Source organism: Bos grunniens, chromosome 19 (genome assembly GCF_055505025.1).
Source record: "Bos grunniens cultivar Pamir isolate PY7600 chromosome 19, Bosgru_T2T1.0, whole genome shotgun sequence".
In the NCBI taxonomy this organism is placed as follows: Eukaryota; Metazoa; Chordata; class Mammalia; order Artiodactyla; family Bovidae; genus Bos; species Bos grunniens.
Genome location: NC_141183.1, coordinates 22,256,626 through 22,271,374, shown reverse-complemented (window position 1 = coordinate 22,271,374; position 14,749 = coordinate 22,256,626). Strand labels below are relative to the sequence as shown.

At 38.8% G+C, this 14,749-nt stretch overlaps 1 protein-coding gene and 1 pseudogene across 1 annotated transcript; one reads left to right on the top strand and one right to left on the bottom strand.

Moving 5' to 3' along the window:
* Positions 1-153: 153 nt before the first annotated feature.
* On the top strand, positions 154-1,009 carry LOC147351665 (bax inhibitor 1 pseudogene; annotated as a pseudogene).
* A 6,696-nt stretch (positions 1,010-7,705) lies between these two features.
* On the bottom strand, positions 7,706-14,749 carry KRT40 (keratin 40). The gene is made up of 7 exons (XM_086357753.1): positions 14,250-14,749; positions 13,317-13,399; positions 11,786-11,942; positions 10,819-10,980; positions 10,614-10,739; positions 8,947-9,167; positions 7,706-8,066 (listed from the first exon to the last, which is right to left on the bottom strand). Exons 1-7 carry the CDS (start codon positions 14,694-14,696, stop codon positions 7,967-7,969), a joined length of 1,296 nt encoding a protein of 431 aa, XP_086213879.1. The 5' UTR covers positions 14,697-14,749; the 3' UTR covers positions 7,706-7,966.

Sequence of the window (14,749 nt, the reverse complement as noted above, 5' to 3'; positions counted from 1 at the left end):
ACACTGGAGTGGGTTGCCATTTCCTTCTCCAATGCATGAAAGTGAAAAGTGAAAGTGAAGTCGCTCAGTCATGTCCGACTCTTAGCGACCTCATGGACTGCAGCCTACCAGGCTCCTCCGTCCATGGGATTTTCCAGGCAAGAGTACTGGAGTGGGGTGCCATTGCCTTCTCCTAGCATCATGCATAAATTTGATCGGAAGATCAACTTTGATGCACTCTTTAAATTTTCCCACATAACCCCCTCGACACAGCAGCACCTGAAGAAGGTCTCTGCCAGTTTTGTCCTCTGTATGTTTGTGGTGGCTGCAGGGGCCTATGTCCATGTGGTCACCCATTTCATTCAGGCTGGCCTGTTCTCTGCCTTGGGCTCTCTGGGGTTGATGATTTGGCTGATGGCAACACCTCACAGCCATGAATACAAGCAAAAAAAGACTGGGACTTCTGGCTGGATTTGCTTTCCTTACAGGAGTTGGCCTGGGCCTTGCTCTGGACTTGTGCATTGCCATCAACCCCAGCATCCTTCTCACTGCCTTCATGGTCCCAGCAATGATCTTCACTTGCTTCACCCTGAGTGCACTCTGTGCCAGGTGCCATAACTACTTCTTTCTAGGAGGTATCTTGATGTCAGCCATGAGCCTGATGCTCTTGTCTTTCCTGGGGAACCTATTCTTCAGATCTATTTGGCTTTTCCAGGCAAGCCTGTATGTGGGGCTGGTGGTCACGTGTGGCTTTGTCCTTTTTGATACTCAACTCATTATTGAAAAGGCTGAAAATGGAGATAAAGATTGTATCTGGCATTGTGTTGACCTCTTCTTAGATTTTGTAACTCTCTTCAGAAAGCTCATGATGATCCTGGCTATGAATGGGAAGAATAATAAGAAGAAGCAAAGCAGTCATCCTGCCTTCCCCAATTTGACTTCCTTTCCCTCCACCCCTCTTTACCTCTTTGCACACATTACAGTTGGCATGTTCTGTGATAATGAAAAGCATCAGAAAAAAAAAAAATAGAAGAAAAGGCAGAGGAACCAAAGATCAAATTGCCAATATATGCTGGATCATAGAAAAAGCAAGGGAATTTAAAAAAAAAATCTACTTCTTCCTCATTATGCTAAAGCCTTTGACTGTGTGGATCACAACAAACTGTGGAATATTCTTAATGAGATGGGAATACCAGACAACATGACCTACCTCCTGAGAAATCTATATGTAGGATAAGAAGCAGCATTTAAAACTGGACATGGAATAACAAACGTGTTCAAAATTGGGAAAGGAGTACATCAAGGCTATATATTTTCACCCTGCTTATCTATCTTATATGCAGAATACATCATGCAAAATGCTGGACTGGATGAAGCACAGCTGGAATCAAGATTGCCGGGAGAAAAATCAACAACCTGAAATATGCAGATGATACCACTTTAATGGCATAAACTGAAGAGGAACTAAAGAACCTCTTGATGAAGGTGAAAGAGGAGAGTGAAAAAGCTGGCTTAAAACTCAACAATCAAAAAATGAAGATCATGGCATTTGGTCCCATCACTTCATGGCAAATGGAAGGGGAAAATGTAAACAGTGTTAGATTTCATTTTCTTGGGCTCCAAAATCAGTGCTGATGGTGACTGCTGCCATAAAATTAAAAGATGCTTGCTCCTTGGAAGAATAGCTATGACAAACCTATACAGTGTATTAAAAAGTAGAGACATCACTTTGATCACTCTGCCAACAAAGGTCCGTATAGTCAAAGCTATGATTTTTCCCACAGTCATGTTTGAATGTGAGAGTTGGACCATAAAGAAGGCTGAGTGCTGAAGAATTGATACTTTTGAACTGTCGTGCTGGAGAAGACTCTTGAGAGTCCCTTGGACAGTGAAGAGATCAAACCAGTCAATCCTAAAGGAAATCAACACTTAATATTCATTGGAAGGGCTGGTGCTGAAGCTGAAGCTCCAATACTTTAGCCACCTGATGTGAAGAGGTGACTCATTGGAAAAGACCCTAATACTAGGAAAGATTGAGGGCAAGAGAAGGGAGGTTGAGATGGTTGGATGGCATCACAGACTCAATGGACATGAGTGTGAGCAAACTCAGAGAGACTGTGAAGGACAGAGAAGCCTGGCGTGCTGCAGTTCATGAGTTTGCAGAGTCAGACACGACTTAGTGACTGAACAACAACAAAGATTTTCAACTGATACCACATAAATACAAGGAATCATAAGTGATTACTATGAACAATAACAAACCAATAAAATGGACAACTTAGAAGAAATGGATATACTCCAAGAAATGTACAATCTGCCAATACTGAATCAGGAAGAAAGAGAAAATAGAAACAGATGATTACCAATCATAAAACTGAATCAATACGACAAAAAACTCCCAACAAACAAAAGTCCAGGACAAGATGACTTCGTGGGTGAGTTTTACTAGTCACCTTTTCAAACTATTTGAAAAATTTGCATAGAAAGGAATGCTTCTGAATCCACTCTACAAGGCCAGCATCACTGTGATGCCAAACTAGATAAGACACCACAAGAAAAGGAAAACGAAAGGGCAATATCACTGATGAACACAGATGTAAAAACTCTCAATGAAATATTAGCAAACTGAATTCAACAATACCTGAAAAGGGTCATATACTACAAACAAATGGGCTCTATCTCAGGCATGCAATGGTTCAATATTTGTGGGTCAATCAATGTGACACACCACATTACCAAACTGAAGAATCAAAACTATAGAATCACCCCAATAGACAGAGAAAAAGGTTTTGAAAAAATCCAACATCCATTTATTAAAAAACTCTCAACAAAGTGTGTGTAGAGGGAACATACCTCAGCAAAAACGGATCCTATGTGACAAGCCCACAGTTAACATTATACTTAATGATGAACATCAAGAGTATTTCTTTTAAGATCAGGAATAAGATGAGGCCCATTCTCACTACTTTTATTCAACATAGTATTGGAAGTCTTAGCTACAACAATCAGAGAAGGAAAAGAAGCATAAGGAATCCAAACTGGAAAGGAAGAAGTAAAACTGTCACTGTTTGTAGATGACATGTTACTATACATATATATATATATATAATATCCTAAAGAAGCACCCCAAACTATTAGTACTAATGAATGAATTCAGTAAAGTTGCAGATACAAAAATAATATACAGATATCTGTAGTATTTCCATATACTAATAGCAAACTATCAGAAAGAGAAATTAAGAAAATAATCCCATTGAAATTACATCAGAAATAGAATACCTGGGAATAAATTTAATCAGAAGGTAAAAAAACTGTACTCTAAAAACTATAAAACATTGATGAAAGAATTGAAGACTATGCAAACAAATGGAAATATATACGGTGCTCATGGATTGGAAGACATAAAATTATTAAATTAACCATACTACCCAAGACAAAAATCACTGCAGATGGTGAGTGCAGCTGTGAAATTAAAAGATGCTTACTCCTTGGAAGGAAAGTTATGAACAACCTAGGCAGCATATTAAAAAGCAGAGACATTGCTTTGTCAACAAAGGTCCGTCTAGTGAAGGCTGTGGTTTTTCCAGTGGTCATGTATGGATGTGAGAGTTGGACTATAAAGAAAGCTGAGTGCTGAAGAATTGATGCTTTTGAACTGTGGTGTTGGAGAAGACTCTTGAGAGTCCCTTGGACTGCAAGGAGATCCAACTAGTCCATCCTAAAGGAGATCAGTCCTGGGTGTTCATTGGAAGGACTCATGTTGAAGCTGAGACTCCAATACTTTGGCCACCTGATGTGAAGAGCTGACTCATTTGAAAAGACCCTGATGCTGGGAAAGATTGAGGACAGGAGGAGAAGGGGACGACAGAGGATGAGATGGTTGGATGGCATTACCAACTCAATGGACATGGGTTTGGGTGGACTCTGGGAGTTGGTGATGGACAGGGAGGCCTGGTGTGCTACGGTTCATGGGGTTGCAAAGAGTCGGATACAACTGAGCAACTGAACTGAACTGAACTGAAGACAAAGTAGAGATTTGATGCATTTGCTATATAAATACCAAAGAAATTTTTCACAGAGCTGAGCAAGTAGTCATAAATTTTTTATGGAACCACAAAAGACCCTAAATACTGAACACAACCTTGAGAAAGAAGAACAAAGCAGTATCACATTCCCTGATTTTAAACCATACGACAAAGTTACAGCAATCAAAACAGTACAGTATGGGCATAAAAACAGACAGATAGATCATGGGACAAAATAGAGAGCTCAGAAATAAACCCACACAGATACAGTCAATTAATTTATTGCAAAGAATACAAGAATGAGGAAATGAATTCCTTCAATTAGTGGTGTTTGGATAACTGGATAGAGCTATGTAAAAGAATGAAAAGAGACCACTTTTCACACCATATACAAAAATCAACTCAAAATGGATTAAAGACTTAAATGTAAGATCCTAAATCATAAAATTTCTAGAAGAAAACATAGGTAGTATTCTTTCTTTGAAATTGGCCTTAGAAATATTATTTTTGGATGTATCTCCTCAGGCAAGGGAAACAAAAGCAAAAATAAGCAAATGAGAACACATCAAACTAAAACCTTTTGTGCAGCAAAGTAAACCATCAGCAAAATGTAAAGGCTGCCTAATGAGCTGGAGAAAAACTTAGCAAATGGTATATTTTTTAAGAGGTTAATATTCAAAATATAAAAATACTCAGACAAGTTGACATTTAAAAAACACAATTAAAAATTGGCAGAGAACCTGAATTGACATTGTTCCAAAGAAGACATACAGATGATCAACAGACACATGAAAAAAATATTCAACAAAACTAATCATCAGGGAAATGCAAATCAAAGTCATAATCAGATACTACCTCAAACTCATCAGAATGCACATCATCAGAAAGACAACAAATAACAAGTTTTGGGGAGGATGTGGAGAAAAGGGATATGGACAAATACAAATTGGTGCAGCCACTATGGAAAACAGTAGGGAGGTTCCTAAAAAGCCTAAAAATAGAATGCCCTGTGATCCAGAAATTTGACTTCTGCATATTCACCTGAAGGAAACAAAAACACTAACTCAAAAAGATATAGGCACCCACATTTTCAGTGCAGCACTATTTACAATAACCAAGATAATGGAAGCAACATAAGTGTCCATTGATAGATGAATGGATAAAGAAGATGCAATGTTACTCTGCCATAAAAAATGAAATTTGCCATTTGCAATGACAATTACAATGGATGTAATTCAGAAGACATTATGCTCAGTGAAATGTCTGAGAAAGACAAATACCATATGATCTCACTTTTATGGTGAATATAAAAAACAAACAGAGCAAAATGAAAATAGACTTACAGATTTAGTAAGTCTATTTAGAATGTAAGACTTACTAAATAGACTTTAGTAAGTCTATTTAGAATGTCATGTAAATAGAGCAAAATGAAAATAGACTTACAGATTTAGAGAACAAATAAACTTCCCTTAGTTTATTTTGAGTATTTTTATTACTCTTTTGTTATTGTTAAATCAGGAGGATGCTATATAAAACATCTAGCATAAAATTTTACGTCTCAAACTTGATTTTTCTTTCAACCTGTATTAACTATTATTATTATTACTGTTATGTGCTTTATTTCTGGATTTTTAAAAAGGTAGAAATAGAAAATTGAGGAGAAGAATTCTCTCCAGCTTTCTGGTATTTTTTCAAACTCTTAAATTTTGAAACAGTAATAGAGTCACAAGGATTTGCAAAGATAGTACAAGAGCTCCCATATACCCTGGTTTTCTGCAGTGGTTATATGTCATTTAACTGTAGTACAGTTGCAAAATCAGGAAGCTGACATATTGATATAATGTTTGTGTTTCACTCTATATAATGTTTTTTCACACATGTAGTTTCAGGTAACCACCACTGCAATTAAGATGTGCAACAATTCAACCAACACAAAGATCTCCTTCATGCTACACCTATTTGTTCTCCATCTCTATAATTTTGTTATTTCAAGAATGTCATGTAAATAGACTCATACAGTATCTGACCCTTTAAGACTACCTTTTTTTCACTTAGCATAATGACCTTAAGATTTTGAGCACATTTTGGTTGTTTGTAGTTGTTAGCTATTATCAATAAAGCTTCTATGAACAATTGTGTGATTTGTTTTGTTTTCAATCCCTTTACTTACAATGGTACCTATACCATTGTATTTGAAGTGATCTTCTTGCTGAAAGCATAGAATTGTGTCATGCTTGTTCTAATCCATTCTTCCAATCTCTGTCCTTTAATTGATGTATTTATACCTTTTCTATTTATTGTAATTATTGATATGGTAGGGCTTAAGTCCACACTTCCTTTTTTGTTTTCTGTTTGTTCTCTCTGGGTTTTTTTCATTTTTCTTTTTCCTGCCTTCCTTGAACATGTTTCAGAATTCCACTTTGATTTGTCTATAATGTTTTTAAGTGTATTTCTTTGTATATCTTTGAAAGCAATTGCTCTAGGTATTACAGCATATATGCATATCATGGTCTACTGGACTTGACATTTTGTCAGTTCAAGTGAAGTTTAGAAACCTTGCCTCCCTTTTCTTCCCTTTATTCTCTTCTTCTTGGAGCATTTTTTTTTCTGTCTGTACCAGCTGGTGTTACTGGGTTCTTGGTTTCTCCAGCTCACAATTCCAGCGTATATGAGGCAAAACAAAACCCCAGGGAATTCACCACTCTGTTGTTCCCTGAACAGCAAGGAATCTAGATGGTTTGGCTTCTTCCAACTTTTCAGAGTCTGCTTTTGTTTTATATATGACTTCCAGGGTTTCTAGCCATACTTAGGAAGGGAAATAGGGAAATACAGGTCTACTTTATCTTTCTGGCAGTTCTCTACTTTGCCATTTAAATATGTAAAAATATTCATTCTTATACCCTACATGTCCAATAACAGACCAGTGTACCTTAAGGTATTTTATGAAACCACAAAATAATGATCATGAAACAATCTTATATTTTTATTAGGAAGGAAAATGCTTAGATAACATAGTGAAAAAATAGGTTAATATTATATGCATATGCAACTATGATTACTACCATTATAGGAAAGAAAACTGGAAGTTCCCCAAATACCAACAATGGACATTTGGGGTATGAAATTATGAGTGATTTTTCCCTTTCCTCTGCCAAATTGCGGAGAAGGTAATGGCACCCCACTCCAGTACTCTTGCCTGGAAAATCCCATGGATGGAGGAGCCTGGTGGGCTGCAGTCCAAGGGGTCGCTGGGAATCGGACATGACTGAGCGACTTCCCTTTCACTTTTCACTTTCATGCATTGGAGAAGGAAATGGGAACCCACTCCAGTGTTCTTGCCTGGAGAATACCAGGGATGGGGAAGCCTGGTGGGCTTCTGTTTATGAGGTCGCACAGAGTCGGACACGACTGAAGCGACTTAGCAGCAGTAGCAGCAGCAGCAGCAGCTGCCAAATTGAAAAAAAGGGAATCTAGTACTTTTATAATTAATATTCTCAAGTGTTTCTTCTCAGAATGATATATACACCTATCTTCCATGATATATGACATTTTATATGAATTAGCTAATCTATTTGTATTCAAGGAGTTAACAAATATTTTCCTTCTGGGTTTAGGCAAAACCAAACTACTGGCATGGGTTTAGACAATTACCTTGGCATCAAATGGTTATTATATTAACAGTAATGAGCTACAAGGCAGTATTTATCGTGCTAAAGGAATGAAAACATTTTATTGGAGAGCAGCAAGAAAGCGTTACAGACTCCTAGAATATCACAAATAAGCAAGCAGGAGAGGAAATGACAGGATAGAGATACTTCGTGCATGCTTAGAGGACAATTTTAGAATACAAAAGCCTTCTTAACTTGAATTTCAAGTTTGGATGTCCCTGATTGAAGCACCGTCTTCTTTCAAGGATTCTGCTGGCTTCCCTTCCTCCATCTGCTGGGTTGGGTGCTTAACCTTCAGGGACAGCTGTTTTCTACTGTGCAAATTATGTACGCCGAACATGGCTCACAAGTGTCATTTGACATGCTTGTTGCAGAACATGGGTTACCGGGAAGCCTGTGAAAAATCCATTTTTAACTAATCTCAATATGGAGAAGCTGGATAAAATGTCAACTCAGAAAAAAATCATGCCAAAATTTGCCCTTCAAATTATATTTTGAACTCTATTTTCAGAATAACATTTGAATGAAGCCTGTTTTATCCCTGGACCCAGAATTGTCACTTCATGTTCACTGTAGCAGAGACAGTTGGATAAACTTTTATGTATTTTCTTTAGTTGGCAAATGCCATCTGATGTGTGTTACTGACTTTCCTTTTTTTCTTCTTCCAGTTTTATTGAGATATACTTGACATACAGCACTGTATAAATTTAAGGTGTACAGCATAATGATTTGATTTATATACAGCATGAAATGATTAGCACAATAAATTTACTGAGCATCCATCAGCTCATACGGATATAAAGTAAAAGAAAAGGAAAAATATTTTTTCCTTGTGATGAGAACTCTTAGGATTTACTCTCTTAACATCTTTCATGTTAATATATCACATACAGCAGTGTTATTAATTCCATTGCTTTCTAATGCCTATTTAGGTCCCATTAACCAAAAGTTATGCATATTTTGTCATTTGTCTAGTAGTTAAATCATTCAGTACCCTGGAATATTTCTCCTGAGTTTCCTGAAGTCAGGAGCAAAGTGAAAGTCCCAGCTTGAAATGTTACATATTATATTTTTTTCTGCCTTGGAAATTTAGAACATTTTGAACATTTCAATTGTCATGTGACTAGCCTTGCTGCTTTTCATCACTCTTTAAGAATATCCTTTAACACCTTTAAGGAGGTTTGAATATGGCCAGATCTTTGGGAAACAGGATGGTCCTTCAAGAGCCTCTTTGTGACTCTGGGGGATTTTAAGAGGGATCGTGTGGAACTTGCCTGCTGTCCTTGCTGTCCAGCAGCCCCTGGTATGTGTTGATCTCACACTCCAGCCGGGCCTTGGTGTCCAGCAGCACCTGATACTCCTGGTTCTGCCGCTCCAGGTCGCAGCGGATCTCAGCCAGCTGGTTCTCCACGTTATCGATCAGACATTGTATCTGGGCCAGCTCCGAGCTGTACTGGGCCTCAGTCTCTGCCACGGTGCATTCCAGAGATTCTGTCTGCAGAAGGAAAGAGTGTAAAGAAGGGGGTTGTAGAACAATCTCTGGGGCCAGATTGCCTGTTTTCCAACCCTGCTCTACTCTTTATCTTTCCAGCTATGTGGAAAATTACTTAGCTTCTCTGAGCCTCAGTTTTTTTTTTTTTTTTTTCAGTTTGGGCATTATTTATTTAGTATAAATACATTTTAAAAGCCCCAAATCTCCTACTATTTTACCACCCTGGAAACACCATGTTGTCAAAAGTCCTGTTAAGATCAAAACTGAACTGAAAAGCCATCAGTCTGAACTCAGTTTTACTGTATAAAAAACAAAGAATGCAAAGTACCAACCTCATAGAATGGTTGGAGGGTTAAATGAGTAAATATACATAAAGTGTCTAAAACAGTGCCTGGAAAATTTTAAAGGTAGTAAGAGTTATCATTACCACTATGACCTCTGCGACCTATAACATACTCGTGTAGCCTAAGAAGGATCAAAAGCATTTGAGAGAAAATGTTGTAATGGGCTCCTGGCTCCTAGTGTGGTTAAGAGAAGAGGCTCTGAGATTGAACCACTTGGATTCAGCTTCCACTTTTGCCTCTTAAAACTTGTATGAACCCCTGTTACTTGATCTGAGCCTCAGTTTTCCTCATCTGTATAATGGGGTCAGTGGAGGGATTTACCCCATAAGGTTAGTGTGAGAATTAAGTTAGCACTGTGCCTCTCACAAGATGAATGCTCAGCTATTATTCATTTAGACATTCTCTATAGGACCTAATGTGGCTTTCATGGTAATGGAAATGCTTAGTGTAATCTTGAATGCTTTTCAAGATATTCTTGAAAATATCTTTTCAAGGTATTCTTGCTGCTTGGGTGAAGCATGGTACAGAGAAGGGTCCAGCTGAGGTGTGCACCCTGGGAAAGTTTAGGATAGTTATAAAATGTAAAGTCTGAGTATCTTCATTTTAAATGTGATGGTGAGCTTGGAAAATTGGCCCAAATCACAAAAGAGTTAGTGGGAGAAAATATTTGTGAACCATGAAACCAACATCTCCAAAATTTGCAAGCAACTTATGTGGCTCAATTTTTAAAAAAACGAACAACCCATTCAAAAAATGGGCAGAGGGCGTAAACAGACATTTCTTCAAAGGAGAGCCTTTGGTTTGTAAGTTCCTCTCTCGTTCTGCTCCTTTCTGTCCCCCTTCTCTCTTTGTCTCTGGAGGATGCTGCAGGATCATGCCCAAGCCCAGAAAGGAAGGTCAGGACATCCTAGTGGTACATTACAAACTGTTGACCTATCACTTCTGCTTCTAGCTGGGTAAACAGCATCCTTGAAAAAGGGAAGGAAATTCAGACCTTCTGCTGCATGAACTATGGGTTTGTCCTTTGGGTTACAGAATAGGGGATAGTTAGTATCTTAAGCATGATTCTTCAGTGACAAAACAGAGTGGTCTTGCCCTTACATACCAGGCTCTGCTGTGCTTGAAGCTCAATTTCCAGAGTGTTGGCTGTGCGCTTCAGTTCCAAGATCTCCGTCTGGCAGCCCTGCAGCTGCTCTGCACTGGATAGCTGCTGCTGATTCAGTTCCTCTGTCTGAAATACAGTCATGATTAGAATACGCAAATTAGGCAGAAGTCTGCATACCTGTCATTTTATTGCTCTAAGTGCCAACCTGAGCAGCGAACCATTCTTCCACGTCTCTGCGGTTGTTGGCAAGCACAGTTTCATACTGACAACGCATCTCATCCAAGACCCTGTTGAGATCCGTGGTGGGGGCCGTGTCTAGCTCCACACTGAGTCGGTCACCCAGCTGTCCACGAAGCACGTTGACCTCCTGAGTTGGAAATGGAGTAAAGAATGTCAGACTGGTGGGGAAAAAATTCAATGCGATGTACCAATAGCGCCCTATTTCTGTTTTTTGCAGTAGTGAGTAAAAGTGTGAGATTTAGATTCAGATTGCCTAGCTTGAGTCTCCTTTCATCGCTCAGTTTTTTCATCTGTGAAATGGGTATGATTTTACCTTTACAAGAGAGTTATTGTGAGATATATGAGAGTTCATATTCATAGAAAACACTTAAACAAGTCCTAAGTGCCTCATAAGGTCTCAATGTTAGTTACTATTATCATAAACAAATGTTCAAAAGGAAGATATACTCTGTAACATCATTCAGCTTTTCATTTGTCAGCTTCATAAATATAGGATAATTATATAATTCACATTAATGATTTCAAAAGTTTATAAATGCAGAATATTAAAAAAATCAGTCTAAATATTGCATGAATCTTTTCTCCTTTATGAAACAACCCTCACACTCTGCAATTATCAGCTTGATTTTCATACTTTATGGGTTAGAGATAAGAGTGGTATAAAACACCCAGGAAAGCTATTTGTGGAGCTACCTTCTCCCCCAAAATAATGGCAGGTGAAGTTCCTCCATTTGGCACTGGCCAGTGGTCATTTTACATTTACATTCAGAGATATTCCAGAATGATCAGGCTGAATAGTAACAGTGCCTAGAGTGATTTTCTTGCACATCGATCAACGTCTACTCAAGTTCTATGTATATACACAACATGAGCTCTCCCAGCTTAACTTTGTCACTTTGAGAGTCCTTCAGTGATTTTGCCATTTTCCTCACCTCTTCATGGCTTTTCTTAAGGCAAAGGAGATCATCCTTCAGAGACTCCACATGGGCCTCCAGATCAGATCTGCACACAGTCAGCTCTCCCAGAATCCCACGCAGGCCACTAATGTCAGTCTCTACCAGCTGGCGAAGAGAGAGTTCAGACTCGTACCTTTTACAGCAAAAGAGATACAGCCAATGCTTACTCTGCTGGACACTGAGAAAAGTGCTGAGGCATACAGATGAGGGACACATGACATCAAGGAACCCACATGCCATAGTTTCTTCTACACCCCAAATCATGAAAAATTCAAGCTTTGTGAGCATTCTTAGCTTGAAAAAATATTATAAAGGGAATACTTGTGATGTGTGCATGTAGGTATGTGAGAGACGAAATGAAACAGCCTACCATATATTAAGTTCAAATTCAGATCTGGTCTTACTCTAGCTTGGACTTGCTTCTAAGTCCATGATATAAGCAGCTCATACAGCTCAATATCAGAGAAATAAACAGTCCAGTCAGAAAATGGGCAGACCTAAACAGACATTTTTCCAAATAAGACATACAAATGGCCAATAAACACATGAAGAGGTACTCTACATCTCTCATTATTAGAGAAATGTAAATCAAAACTACAATGAGGTATCACTTCACACCAATCAGAATGGCCATCATCAAAAAAACTACAAACATTAAATACTGGAGAGGATGTAGAGAAAAGGGAACCTATTGCACTGTTGGTGGGAATATAAATTGGTATGGCTGCTATGGAGAACAGTATGGAGATTCCTTAGCAAACTAGGAATAAAACTACCATATGACCCAGCAATCCCACTACTGGGTATATACCCTGAGAAAACCATAGTTCCAAAAGACACATGCACTCCAGTGTTCATGGCAGGACACGGAAGCAACCTAAATTTCCATTGACAGATGAATGGATAAAGATACTTACATTCATACATACACACATAAAGATACATACATGTACATATATGTATGTAAAGATACATACATACATTGTGATAATACATATAATGGAATATTATCCAGCCATAAAAAGAAAAAAATTTGAGTCAACTGTAGTGAGAAGGATAAACCAATAGCCTATTATACAGAGGGAATCATTAATAAGTTGGAAAGAGAACAACAAATATATTAATGCATATATATGTATGGAATCTAAAAAAATAGTACTGATGAACCTATTTACAGAGAAGAAATGGAGATGCAGATGTAGAGAATGGTCTGGTGGACACAGCAAGGGGAAGGAAAGGGTAGGACAAGTTGAGAAAGTGACATGGACATACACACACTATCATGGGGAAAATAAATAGCTCATGGGAAGCTTCTGTATAACACAGGGAGTCCAGCCTTGTGCTCTGTGGTGACCTAGAGGGGTGGAATTGGGGCAGGAGAGGCTCAAGAGAAAGGGGATATACATATATATATAATTATGATTGGTTCATGCTGATATATGGCAGAGACTACCACAACATTGTAAAGCAATTTCCGTCAAGAAAAAAAAGTTCAAATTAAACTTACTTTGACCTAAAGTCATCAGCAGCCAGTTTGCAGTTGTCAAGCTGTACAGCGAGTCTGCAATTCTCGGCCTTTGTACACAAGATCTGGGAAGTAAGTTCCTATGTCGTGAATGGTTCTTTGAAAGAAACCCACATATCTACTCATTTAATAACTATGCCAGTGTTTATCTTTTAAAAGTCTTTGTACGAAAATATAGAATAGCTTTCAGCCTGCTTTTATTGACCACATCATTTCATGAAGGAATAAGGAGGGCCAATTTATAAACAAAATAGAGAAATAAAAAGTTTTATTTTTTTTTTTAATGACCTAAAACATTTTTGCAGTATTCCTTGGCCACTGAACTTAGGTAGATTTCTCTCTAGGAGTTTATATTATGACTACATCTCCACCCATAATAATAAAAATTTATCAGTAAAAAAAGGACATAATTACTAGGTAAAATTATATGATTAAAAATATGACATTTCCATATCTATGTTAAATAATGTACATGTACACTGTTACACACAGAAATAATTTTAGATATAACACTGCTTTTCCTCATTCTCTAGCTGATAAAGGTAAATTTAGGGATAAGCGAGTTTATTATGGTCACTTAGTAATTAGCGGCAGCATATAAGCTAGCGCTGATGTTTACTGACTTTTTCCCCCACTCTATTCTTTTTGGCCATGCCGCATGGCATGTGGGGTCTTAGTCCCCCACCAGGGATGGACCCTGAGCCCTCTGCAGTGGAAGCACAGTGTCTTAACCATTGGACCACCAGTCACCCTGTTTGCTGACTTTTTGTCCAGTACCCTTTCCTCTACATCACGTTACCTCCGGGGAGTCCCTGCCCTTTCCCGGGTTTCCCTCCATAGAACAGACTCGTAGTATAAACATAAAGCACATCACAGACTGGGAAGGTGGAACATTAGGGTGATGAGATACTAGACCTTTTGTTGGAGATCTTCAATGGTGTCGAAGTAACACTGATAATCAGGGCACACCAACGGCACATCCTCTTCACACTGTTCTCGGATCCTGCATTCCAACTCGGCATTCAACTCCTCCAGCCCGCGCACCTTCTCCAGATAGCTGGCGAGCCTGTCATTCAGGAACTGCATTGTCTCCTTCTCGTTACTGTTGAACACACCATCCTCACACCAGGCGCAGTTCCCCACCACGCACGGAATATTACAACTCCCAGCAAAGCAGGCCGGCGGGAGGCACCCAGTCGGCAAACGAGCCCCGGATGGAAAGCTGGAGGTCTGGCAACTGGATGTAGCACAGGCGCTGGGGAGACATGTGGTTTCCACGGAACAGGTTGAAGCAAGCGCACAATCAGAAGCCCTGGCACTGGATTCAGAAGAGCAGCCCGTGGGGGAACAGTCAGAAGCCATTCTATCAGGACTGAAGGATAAAGACTAGTTGCAAAACTCCAACTGCCCGCCTC

Coding starts and splice junctions, on each gene's coding strand:
- KRT40 (XM_086357753.1), bottom strand. CDS start 14,696: ATGGCTTCTGACTGTTCCCCCACGGGCTGCTCTTCTGAATCCAGTGCC. Junction 13,400..14,249: donor TTGAAGATCTCCAACAAAAG/GTCTAGTATCTC, acceptor CTTACTTCCCAG/ATCTTGTGTACAAAGGCCGA. Junction 10,981..11,785: donor TTAAGAAAAGCCATGAAGAG/GTGAGGAAAATG, acceptor TTTCCAACTCAG/GAGGTCAACGTGCTTCGTGG.